This window comes from Leiobunum rupestre, chromosome 2 (genome assembly GCF_980474605.1).
Source record: "Leiobunum rupestre chromosome 2, qqLeiRupe1.1.hap1, whole genome shotgun sequence".
NCBI classification, from domain to species: domain Eukaryota; kingdom Metazoa; phylum Arthropoda; class Arachnida; order Opiliones; family Sclerosomatidae; genus Leiobunum; species Leiobunum rupestre.
Genome location: NC_143385.1, coordinates 79,791,254 through 79,804,290, shown reverse-complemented (window position 1 = coordinate 79,804,290; position 13,037 = coordinate 79,791,254). Strand labels below are relative to the sequence as shown.

The 13,037-nt window shown below is 39.8% G+C and overlaps 1 protein-coding gene across 3 annotated transcripts; it reads left to right on the top strand.

Moving 5' to 3' along the window:
• Positions 1-6,779: 6,779 nt before the first annotated feature.
• Positions 6,780-8,784, top strand: LOC149959173 (uncharacterized). 3 transcript variants are annotated; one of them, XM_090166449.1, is made up of 6 exons: positions 6,780-6,904; positions 6,998-7,083; positions 7,156-7,701; positions 7,768-8,131; positions 8,196-8,378; positions 8,433-8,784. In XM_090166449.1, exons 1-6 carry the CDS (start codon positions 6,841-6,843, stop codon positions 8,660-8,662), a joined length of 1,473 nt encoding a protein of 490 aa, XP_090022575.1. In that variant the 5' UTR covers positions 6,780-6,840; the 3' UTR covers positions 8,663-8,784. The 3 variants fall into 3 exon arrangements, with proteins under 3 accessions (XP_090022575.1, XP_090022574.1, XP_090022573.1); XM_090166448.1 differs by having other exon boundaries at positions 7,004-7,083; positions 8,196-8,784; XM_090166447.1 differs by having other exon boundaries at positions 8,196-8,784.
• Positions 8,785-13,037: the final 4,253 nt, after the last annotated feature.

Below are 13,037 nucleotides of genomic sequence, written 5' to 3'. Positions count from 1 at the left end.
TGATCAATCTACCCAAATTAAGACATCTAATATGAATTTACCCAATTTACCTGAATTTAGATATTTTTAGTAAATTTACCCATTTTAATTTAGATTTTTACCCAAATTTATTCAGCTTTATCGACCAGAATAACCCTAAGACCAATTTTTATCCCATTATAAAAAGGTAGGGTGGAAAATTCCAAAACCATTTGGTCGATTTGTCGTGGAATGACCGCAAATTTAGAAGTTTACCAAAATTTAGATATTTACACAATTTAGATGTTTACCCGAATTCAGATATTTACCCAAATTTAAATACTTACTCAAATTTACATACTTACCTGAATTAAAATATTTATACAAATTTAAGTACTTACCCTAATTATTACTCAAATTTAAATAATTATCCAAATTCAAATAATTATCCAAATTCAAATAATTATCCAAATTCAAATAATTATCCAAATTCAAATAATTATCCAAATTCAAATAATTATCCAAATTCAAATAATTATCCAAATTTAAATACCCAAATTTAATACTTATCCAAATTTAAATACGCAAATTTAGATATTTACCCAAATTTAAATACTTACTCAAATTTACATACTTACCTGAATTAAAATATTTATACAAATTTACATACTCACCTGAATTAAAATATTTATACAAATTTACATACTCACCTGAATTAAAATATTTACACAAATTTAAGTACTTACCCTAATTATTACTCAAATTTAAATAATTATCCAAATTCAAATAATTATCAAAATTCATATAATTATCCAAATTCAAATAATTATCCAAATTCAAATAATTATCCAAATTTAAATACCCAAATTTAATACTTATCCAAATTTAAATACGCAAATTTAGATATTTACCCAAAATTAGATATTTACCCAAAATTAGTTATTTACCCAAAATTAGACATTTACCCAAAATTAGACATTTACCCAAAATTAGGCATTTACCCAAAATTAGACATTTAACCAAAATTAGACATTTACCTAAAATTAGACATTTACCCAAAATTAGACATTTACCCAAAATTAGACATTACCCAAAATTAGATATTTACCCAAAATGAGATATTTACCCAAAATGAGATATTTACCCAAAATGAGATATTTACCCAAAATGAGATATTTACCCAAAATGAGATATTTACCCAAAATGAGATATTTACCCAAAATTAGACATTTACCCGAAATTAGATATTTACCCAAAATGAGATATTTACCCGAAATTAGATATTTACCCGAAATTAGATATTTACCCAAAATGAGATATTTACCCAAATTTAACCACCTTTGTTTAAAAAAAATCTTTAAACAGTTTAATAATTTCATAAGAATCTTCGATTTTGCCATGTTAATTTACATAGAGAAATATAATATTTTAGTTGTCAAAAACGTTTTCGGTTGCCATGGTAAAACTAAAGCCCATCGCATGTTTCCCCTTTGGGGTTTTTTAAGTTACAAGAAGGTCTACTAAATCCCTGAATTTAAACCACATCGATGAGTTACACCTCGGGTAGTCTCCTTGTAAGTAAAGGTCACAGAAACCTGAATATTTCACTAGTTTACCACGCTTGTTTAGTACCTGAAATTCGGCCTGAATGATTCTGTGGCGCTTAAGGGCGTATAAAGTTTTTAAGAGCAAACTTAAACCATTTGTAGCATAATCACTCATAGGTATGCCTCTCTACAGCATTTCCATAGAAACAATTCAACGATACCTTGTTTCATTGGGGATATAAATGGAAAATTATAATATCCCCAGTGGTGTAGTCCTAAAACAAAAAGAACCTGGGTACGGCCAATTTCGATTTCGCGCGTAATCGAAGTTGGCTGTACCGGCCGCTATAAATGTACGTCCAACTTCGATTTTTAGCGTGATCGAAGCTGACCGTACGTAGGTAACTATTTGAAATTGTTATGGTATTTTCCTGCGGGCAAAATATATAATAAATACACACACCCTTTTATTCGAGAAAAATGATTAATGAAATAGATAGAAGTGAAGAGAAGCACATTGTGAAAAACTAAATGAAAAGAGACTTAAAACGGTTTTAAAATTCACAATTTATTTATTTAAAAAATCCAACGTTTCGGAGGAACTGTTTCTCCTTATTCAGGGATTTTTACAAGTCTGACAGTATAATGGTAAAACTTTGGGACGAAAAAATATTTATGCGCTTTATACATATAGTGGCTACTGTTCTATAGCCGCGAACGTTTTTTCTCGAAGGCGAGTCGACCGTCGAAGGGTTATAGGAGCAACGGGCTCGATATCTTCGTTCGCGCGCGAGGCTACTATTGTCGGAATGGGGGATTCTGCGAGAGGAGGAATTGGTTTGTTGTGTGGGAGAGGGTGAGGACCTTAAAAACATTTAAAACGTGGAGATAACGTGGATAAGTTAAAGGGACCATCGTCACGGTTTAAACATTGCGCAGATTTATTTTTTAAAATTTCGCTGGATTCGCGTACATTAAAATGGGTTTTATGAAATTTTGGTTGAGCTAGTATGTCTATTGAGTCCCACCTAGCATTATGGCCAAAAACACGAAGGTGTTCGCTAAGGGGATAATTATTGTACGGGTTGTGTATATTTTTGTGTTCTTTAAGCCTTTGATGAAATGGGCGACGGCATTGCCCAATGTAATAATCACCACATTCACAGGAGATTTTATAAATAATGGCCTTGTCGAGGGGGCAGTTGGTTCTTTGTTATTACATAATAAAGCTGACAATTTGGGTGGTGGGAGACAAATACGATCGAGACCTACTGATTTAAGATTTTTGGCTAGTTTTTGAGAGAAGCCAGGATAAAAGGGGTTACATGCTGGGATGAAAGATTTTTTACGTTCTGAAACTACAGGAGCTAGAGTTGTTTGGAAACAGACGGTATTAGATAATTTTTTTGATATTTTCATTATTATGTGATCTATTTGGGATTCCGAAAAAGAATGATATAAAGCTGTGGATTTAACTAATTTTAATTCGGAGGAGAGGAAGGAAGAATTTGAGGAAATGGGGAAAGCGCGGTGAATTAATGTTGATAGAGCACTTATTTTTTGGGAAGGATGGTGGCATGATTTTGCGTGTAAATAAGATAAGGCATTGCAAGGCTTACGATAAACTGATGTTTCAAATTGGAGGGTGGCCTGGTTGTTATGTATAAGAATGTCAAGGAAGGGCAGTTCGCTGTCTTGTTCAGTTTCTATGGTAAATTGAATGGCTGGATTGATTAAGTTTAAATGATTGTGGAATTCAGAAAGACAAGCTAAGCTATGGGGCCAAACGAAAAAGGTATCGTCATAAAATCGGAAAAAACATTTAGGTTTTTTGGGGACAGAACTGAGGGCAAGTAATTAAAAATTTTCCATAAAGGAATTACATAATAATGGGCTTAAACTTAAAGGTGAACCCATGGCCATGCCATCGATTTGTTTATAATATTCATTTTGAAATGAGAAACAAGTGTTATTTACACATAAACGTATTAAACTAATATAATCCGAAATTTCACAATCGGAATATAATTTGGAAGTAATTAATTTGGACTTTAGACAATCTATGGTAGCATTTGTGGGGGTTTGGTGAAGAGATTGACAATAGTAGCCTCGCGCGCGAATGAGGATATCGAGCCCGTTGCTCATATAACCCTTCGACGGTCGGCTCGCCTTCGAGAAAAAACGCTCGCGGCTATAGAACAGTAGCCGCTATATGTATAAAGCGCATAAATAGTTTTTCGTCCCAAAGTTTTACCATTATACTGTCAGACTTGTAAAAAATCCCTGAAGAAGGAGGAACAGTTCCTCCGAAACGTTGAATTTTTTAAATACATAAGTTGTTAATTTTAAAACCGTTTTAAGTCTCTTTTCATTTAATGAAATAGAAGCAAGGCGCGTCCTGGCAAGTTGAAAAAAAGAGGCAGGGCGCGCCCTGGCAAAATGGAAAAACCAAGGCGGGGCGGCGCCCTGCCTTTGAAAAAAGCACCGGGGCGACGCCCTGGCCCGCCCTGGCCCGACTACACCACTGAATATCCCACAAACTGCCTCCTATAATACTAGGCCTAGAAATGTATGGCTATGTCGGTTTTATAAGTGACATTTTCAAACGGACGTGATTTTCGCGCTAGATGTCGCTTTCTTCGGATTTTTGGGTTAAAAAAGGTTAAACGGCTGCTGCCAATCAGCAGTCTCCTGTCACTGGTGGCTGATGTTGGCATTCAGTTTCAAAACCTTACAAGCCTAAATAAGTCAGGTATGTATCCTATTAATATTTTAAACTTAATACGTATGATTTTGGTTAGTGATATATTGAAACTCATTTCAAGCTTATGACACGTCAATATAATTTTCCTCCGAATTAATAATCACGAATAATCACTTAAAGAAATTTATAAACATAAGCCTTGGCCATAACAAACTCGTTTTTTTTTCAAAGGATTTTCAAGTCATAACGAAATTATAGATTAATAATGGTGAATTCTTGCATAATATTAGATTGTTCAACTCATAGATATAGGAAACGTATATAAAGGTCTAGATAAAATATTTCAAAGGGAGTGAATACGGAGGTGACAGCTAGCAGAAACGCGTAATTTCTGCAGGCTATCCTTATAAGGCGCTATCTATCGGTAAGAAAGCTCGTGCTATCGTGGCGAGAGCCATTGTCTCCTGCTTAAAAATTATACTAAAAGTCACCAACAGATGGTGTCTAAAGACTACAGCCTGCGGAAAGGTCAAGCACGTAGTACTAAAATGCTAAGAGAGCTCGCGCTCTTGGTCACGTGCCTTCCTCGGTGTCTGCTAGGTGTCAATTCCATATTTTATGTTAGGCTTAGACGCCCCGAAATTTATCTAGACCTTTATATACATTTCTTATATCTATGGTTCAACTAAAAACTCTAAATTAAATGATGAAAGTTCAAATACATGCAGAGCTACTGAAAATGCAAGAATTTGCAGCAAGCACTTTAAAGACACAGACATTAATATTTCCACGAGTACAAAAAGGGGATTACTAACGAATGCTATTCCTTCAGTATTTGATGGAGAACCATTAGTTAGGAAATTAAAGCTCGATTTAGAAAATACACCTACAGTTCCTATACCTCTCGCTACCGAGTCAACTCCACTTCCTATATATCTGGATACCCAGTCAGTTCAAGTTCCTATACGTCTGGATACCCAGTCAACTCCAGTTCCTAAACAAGTATAGTTTTTATACAGTCAGTGAAAACCGAGGGGCTGATCACTCCGCGTAATCGGTGTACAGAGCCGTACCTTTGACTGTACTAATGGGATTACGCGTAATCTTTTAAGTCCCTGCCTTTGGCAGTGCTAATCTAAGCGTAATCCGGTGTACAGACTTTCTAAGAGTGGTTAGCCCCTCGGTGAAAACCCAAAAGAGTAACGAATCAATTCTGTCTGTTGAAAAAAATTATCGGGCCCAAACTCCGAGTCCTCAGAATAGGTTACCTTAAGTTCAAATGCTAGCTTCAAGCGTGAAAAGCCAGCAGTTCAACAATGGAAATATATCAAGAAAGAGACTATTTCTTGAAAATTTAATTGAGACGGCTGAACTAAATATCAGTCCAACTTCAATAAAAAAATCCAAGGTCATGGTAGATTTTGTATCTCCACAAAATCAAAATAGGAAAGCCGTAAAATGTTAAGAAAGATATTCGTGATGCTAAAACAACCACTAATTTTGATAAAGAACCTTTTAATGAATTGCTCAGCCATGATTTCAACCACTGCCTCGTCTTTCCCAATGAAACATACCAAAGAAATGAAACATATGATGTGGGTATACAAGTTTCAACTGAAAAACGAAAGAAAATTAAAAAAAATCAACATCTTCACGCAAACAAAGAGGAATCATTGCTAATCTCAGGAAGAAGTTGGTGAAAGCCCGCGTTCATTCTAATAAACTTAAGACAAAATTGAAAGATGTGAAAAATCTAACTATTGTTCTAGGTAGAAATATAATGCCACATCTTTCTAAAATTAATAATGTAATAAATAGTGGAAGTTTGAAGGCAAATTATTTAGTTGAGCAACTGTTTTTTTTGGCAAAAAAGTCCAAATTTAATGAATCGACTCTAAAAGTAAGCGTGTTGTGGAGCCAGAAGTCTCCCGCTGCCAATAGACAAGTAAGGGAACTCGAAGTGCTGCACTTTCCTCACCCTAGAACAACCAAAAAATACCTAGGTAGCACCACAGGTGAAACTGGAGTCACTTCACTAGTGAAATTCCGTTTAAGGGAGGAATTCAAACCATTACAAAAAGAGCGCAAAAGCCTAGGGTCTTTAATTATTGATGAGATGGCAATACCTGTATGATCGCCAATCGGACGAGTAATGGTTGGCACCGCGGTTATGCGAGTTCAACCAAAGGGTAATCACTGCGTACCCAGTTTCTTAGAATCAGGGAAAAGGTTTTTTTCCAAAAGCGCCCTCTTTTTTCATTGGGTGTAGTATAATTTATTTCTCGGGCGGGATTCGAACCCGAGCCCTTTGGCACGACAGGTGAGCGTTCTACCGCCGAACCGAGGAGAGGTATATTTTGGCTTGCCAACTTGTTATTTAGTTTCTCCTTTTAAAGTATAAATGTTTTTACGTCCTCTGTCATGACCTATACGTCTAAAAAATTCCAAGGTTTTTAATTTACATAAAATTCTAGATTAGCGGAAGTATGAAATGCAAGATAAATGTTTAAAAATATTGAACTTTAACCTTTTAACTTTAAATATAAAAGAACGATGTTAACAAATTCTGTCACCGTAACAATCGTAGGAGTTCAAGAGTCAACAACGGACTCTTTGCACCTATATTACGCAATGATTTGGACGTGTTTTATTGTGTTTGCGGTTGGAGAAGTGTGGGCTGCTGAGCGTTTTCCAGGTGAGATTTTCAGTGATTATGGAATTTAAACCATTTTTATCGATAATGTTAAAAAATAAATAATTTTAATTAAGAAATAATTGTAATTGTAAGTTTCAGTTGAGGTAAGTGAGTTTATGTACAACTTGCATCATGAGTCAAAAGCAAATCGGCCGAGTAACAACGAGAAGATCATTAAAGTAATTGAAACTTAATTATGCATCTGGGCTGTACTCAAATAATAAACCACGAATTTAAAAAATAATACACAGGTAGATCCTGCTCCTTGGTTGTCATCGAGAGTGTGCTGCTGGGATAGCACTTCTTGGCCAATGTTACCTTCTCCCAAGTTGCCAACATTTCCGCCATTCAAACCGATGCCCGCTTTCGCTAAACCTTTCGTTCCATCGGTCACTGTTCCCACCTGGGCTCCCTTGAAGACAGGATCGGACCAGTCTCCCACCTTAAATTTGCCGCAACTGACCTTGAGGTTCCCAACGTACCCGCCGTTCAAACCAATGCCTCCGATCAAATACCCAACCTGGACCCAAGGATTTCCGACACTGGCTCCTTGGAATACTGCGTCATTGAACTATTCTTGGCCGATTCCGACCTATCCCCCGTTTAAGCTCCTACCTCTGAGCCCCGTCTTTCAATTGCCTAAGCTCCAATATGCTGCAATACCAAATGACTTTCCAGTCAAGTGTCCTTGTAGAAACTCGCTTTCGTTAACGTACCTTCCTCGAAAACCAGAAGTTGGGACATTTCACGTAAATAACATCGTGCCTCAAAGTGACGCTGAGGAATACATTAATTGGGTACTTAATTATTTTAATAAACTCTGTTAACCAAAGATAACCATTTACTATATAATCTTTTTTTAGAGTCAAATGAAAGGAGTCAACGAAGATTTTCCGTATGTTAAAATTAACGTAACTTCCATTGATGTAAATGGCAGCGATCACAAATCCGTGAAAATGGAGGTCCCAAGTCAATCAATTTCGGGCACCCAACTCTTCGACGTCGGGAATACGGAAACGGTCAATAGCGTCACGATCGTGGTCCTCAATAACTGCGAGAAAGCCAAGTCTGATGTGAAATGCGCCGAAAAGAGCGCTTTTAATTACATTCCTTCTAAGAAGCAGGACAAACAAGAAAATAGTGTGGACGACGGCGAAATAACAGAGCTTCTGTCTGCGTTACTCCAGCAAGTTTCTTTACTTGACAACGAAAAGCTGTATATGTTAAGTAGGTTCAAACTGTTTGTTTTATGCTTAGGAAAGGTTTTGAAATTATATTTGTGATTTTAAAGGCAATGACCAACATAGCGTCTCAACTTTAAATAAAGACAGCCTGGCCACTGTCATAAATACCTTGAAGCCTGATGGCATATCCGGGGCTGCTAATAACTTTCCTGTTGATATCTTCCAAATGTTTGGAATGCCTGCGGTGAAGGAATCCCAATTGACTAAGCAAGCGCTTCAACCTACTCCTGGTAAGGGTGATTCGGAGAAACCTGTATTCGCGACTAATATGGTGAATGATATAGCCTTTGAAGCAAGACAGCAATCCGGTGCAGTGTCACCCCCTAAGACTGAAGATTCCGAAGATGGTTCTTCAACCCAGGCGCCCGACCCCGTCAGTAGTGGCAGTGATTCTGCCGCGAGTCAAGTCACTATTCCCGGAAGTGTCGGAGTTGAAGACTCCAGACCCAGTGCGTCGTCGACTGTGGAGCCTTCTTTGCCGGAAACGACCGCTAATTCAACTACGACAGTATAGTAACTTTATTTGGACTAAATTATTGAAATAGTTTTAATTTAAATATGACCATCCTGATTGGGTATTTTATTGTAAATATCATACAGAATTGTTTTGAAATAAACACGATTTATGTATAAGAATATTTCGCCGTCAAATTGCATTTTTATAAATATGTCAAATAATCCGAACTTGGGGAACTGACACCTTATCGTATTTCGGGTGACTACATTTTATGTGGTTTTAACAAGAGAAAATAGGGGAGAGTGTAGCCTTGTTTGAGGAGCAAAAATAATTGTCAAGAATAGCTGTCGCCCCCCCCCCCCTCCAGCAGAAGCCTCTTCACATTTTCATGAGCATCTCGTCATTTTGATACCGTTCGCTCAAAAAAATAGTTAGTTTAATTTTAGTTAATAACCGAGTAAATGATGTTTTATATAATATATTTAATTTATATATTATATAATCAAAAGGCGTATTAAAAGTAAATTATTTTTAAATACGAAATTTAGATCAAAGGGATATTTCGTCACGTGTTAGCTAAGCTTTGTACAAGTCTGCCTGCCTGGAGTTTTACCGTTTTACGGCTTATGGCAACGCGCGGAATCTTAATAAACTTAGTCATTTTGATCAATAATTTTGAAGATGATATTTTTGAGTTGAACGAAAGTGAAATTTACAGGAGCATAATAGAAATACTACAAAACAGTGTTGCGTTAAACAAACCGTGTAACACTTAGCGAATTATTTAGAGACTTGGCCTGAGCAAAGGCCAGAGCGTCTTTGGAGAAAACGAGAGATTAACGTATCCCAGTCTACCTCGGTCAGCACTATAATCTTGCTTTTGGCCCATCCGTCATTGTGAGCGCGTGCAGGAAAACTCGTTGAGGCCAGCAATCATTAAGCGGCAACAATTTCTTGTTACAGGCTCTTCTTTTCTCGTTTGTGACGTCAATTCTCGTTCACTAGAATTATCTTGCTTGTTGGAACTAATGAAACATTCCTTGTTCTTAAGAATGACCAAAAGCGCAATATTTTAGACTCTGGCGTTCCTTAAGTTTTCGTACGTGTTGCGTATATGGTTAGTACGTTTTTGAGTTTTAAAAGTAGTCGAGGGTGGTGTTGGTTTGATACAGTTTCCAATATTTCAAAAAGCACGATTTAAACAATAAATTACGTGTTCTGGCTCTCGGAAATATTACTTCTTGGTGATTTCTTTGGGGATGTTTTAATTAAGCGTACATTGATTTTTTTCAAAATTTCGGCCATGAAGATAATTTAAATTTCAGTAAAATTTTACCAACATAAGTGGTGTGTCGCCAGTTACGCCACCAGAGGTCACTGAGCGTTAGGTTAATTTTTTTCCTGAAATGAACCAATGCGGAATAAGATCTCGAATCAAAACATAGTTTCAGCTCAATTGAAACACCTGTGCCTAGTTCCAATCAGCACTATGCTATCGATCAAGTGATAAGGTATTTTCTACTTTTAAGCAGTGGCGTTACCAGTGCCCCCTCCCCTAAACGTATGGTTGTATGTACAATTATTTTTTCAATTCTGCGCCCCGTCCCAAACCAAATTCCTTGGTCACTTATGCAAGGAATTTGGTTCGGGACGGGGCGCCTGGCTCCCGCTGTCCATTAGACATCTGATTGTTATTGGGTTTTTCGGGGTTGTTCACGTGGATATTGGCCGTTTTCAGGAGTATGGTTTTACCGCATTCAACTGGTGTTGCCATGACCTTGACTTCGGTGGCTGACAAATCTTGATTCGATTCTCTTGATCTCGATTGCGTGCGGTTTACTGGATTTTCTTCGCACACTACGTAGTTATGATTTTTGTGGCACCTTTTGCACGATTTAAATTTCGACAGACAGTCCTTAGCCGAGTGGTTTTGACGTAAACAGTTACGACACCTGTTTGAGTCGATTAGAAATTGTTTTTTCTTTTCTTAGCAGTTAAAGCCAGTGTATGTTTGGTCTTCACAAAAAATGCAATACTCAGCCCTTGATGGCGACGGTTTTACGGTCGTAGAGAGCGCGGAGGTGGACGCGATGGATTGATTTTAGAAGCGCGGCCTGTCAGTTTTGACCTTTGATTTTGGCACGTGATTTTGATATTTTTCCCGGGCAAGGAGGGACCAAGTTCCGCGCCCCTCTACCTCTTAACGTAAGAATTCGACTAAAGCGGTCAAGTGGAGGATTCGCTTTTTGACTGCGCTAGTGGTCAGTTCGTTGCGTGTTTTCTCCCTTGTTCCCTTATAGCTCAGCTTGTGTTTTCTTTAGGCTTAGGCCGTTCTTATTCACTAGACCTTTGCACCGAGTCACGGCCGGTGCGAGAAGATAACAGTTCGTACGTTCTATTAATTTCTTTTTTGTTCTATCTGTGTTCCTGTCTATTTTTATTTGTTTTTTGGCTTCTCTTTTTCCTTTGCCCCGAAGGGGGTGGGTTTATCGCGCCATGGGGAAGGGCAAATCGCCGTCTCAATCGCCCCCGCCGAAGAAGAAATGTACTATTTTCCCGCATCACTCCCGGCTTCTATCAACAGTGCTTTCTGACGAGGCTATAGAGGTTGACGAGATTCCTCCTATCCAGTTCTGCCGAAATTACACCGAAAGAGATTTGTGCTGCATTTGTCACTGCCAAAGTGGGTAAGGTTTCTGATATTCGTGTTCTTGCTGGTGGCCGTGTTTCTGTTCTTCCTTTTGATGAAGACCAGCGAAAATCCATCCTCGCGCTTCCTTCTACGATTGGGGACCTGGTTTTCGCCGTGGCTTACGAGGCTTCCCCTCGGTTATTTCGGCGTAAAACTATTGGCGTTCCATTGTCCTACTCTCAGGACGATTTGCCCTCTGAATTGCAAATCGAAGAGCACGGCTCCCCTTCTGAAATCCACCGGCTTGGCGCTACTAGTAAGCTTGTCCTTCTGGGCTTTTACTCGGCTACGGCCATTCCCGATTTTGTCTATCGGTTCAGCCAGCATTTTGCGGTCCTCCCTTTCGAGGAACGGCCTTTGCAATGCCGTCAATGTCTCCGCTATGGTCATTCAGTGCGTAATTGTCGATCATCACGCCGTTGCTCCCTATGTGGGGGCTCACATGAGTCTGCTGGTTGCACGGCTACTTTCTATTGCGTCCACTGTGATGGTAATCACTCTGGCACTTCCCGCTCATGTCCCGTTTTCATGAAGGAAATGGACATTAAACGTATACAATCTGAGCGTCGGGTTTCGTTCCCTGAGGCTAGGGCCCTTGCGTCGTATGCCGCGGTGGTTTCGTCGCGGCCGCCGGCTCCGCAGGTTAATGACGCTAATTTTCCTGTTCTTCCGCCCGCCTCTGGACCTCACGTGCCTCCTTCAGTCTCTTCGGTCTCTTCACGTGTCTCCAGAGGCTCCTCCGGGTGCAGCCTCTATTCCTCCGGCTTTTCAGTCGACTCTCATTTCATTTCTGGGTTATGTCCTCAAGGTGAATGCGCCGACGGGTGATCACTCGTGGCATCCCTCGCACATTGCTGCCTTTGCTGATAAGCATTTGCGCCCCTCTCCATGGGGTACGCTTCTATGGAATGAACTCAATGCGGTTCTGTTTCCGATCGGTTCCTCCCCGAGTGGGTCGGTGGCCGGTCTTTATTCTTATCTATGGCACGGTCTTCCCTTTATTTGTTGCAATGGAACGTGGCGGGTATTGGTTCGCATTTCGGGGCACTGGCTAATCTTCTCCTCGAGGAATTGCCTACCATGGTCTTGGTCACCATGGCCAAAGAGACTCTGCTATTGATCTCACGTTTGTCAGCAGTGATCTCGCCCCTCCTATCTCCACGCTTTTGCGTTGGGATTTTTCTGGGCCGACTCGGTCAAGTATCGTTCGCTTCTCCACGACGTTGATTGGTCCCAGCTGTTGACTTTGGAGCCGGAACAGGCGGTACATTGGTTCACTTGTACTTTGATTGGGGTAGCGGAACAAGCTGTTCCTCGCTGCGGGGGTACTTCTCCGTCTGTCTGTCCTCGCCCTCCTCCCTGGTGGTCGACGGCGTGTAAGCGCGCTCTTCGCTCGGCTGCTGATGCTCGTCGTCGGGCCATCCGTTCTCGTAGAGAGGCTGACCTCATTTTAGCTCGCCGTCTAACAGCCAAAGTAAAGTGTCTCGTCCGTGAGGCTCGGCGCCGCTCCTGGCGTTCGTTTTGTTCTACCATGTCCAGTACCTCCCCTTTTCCAGTCCTTTGGCGTAAGGTTCGCTGGTTTAAGGGTGCGTCTGGTCCTCAGCCCTCTATCCCACCCCTTGCCAGGATGGTGTCCGGGTTAGTTCAGCGGCTTCGGCTACGGCCACTTTAGCTAATCATTATGCTCAGACCGCTTCGGTGGATTTTCCTCGCCCGCCTCCGGTGGTCGCGGACGGGGCC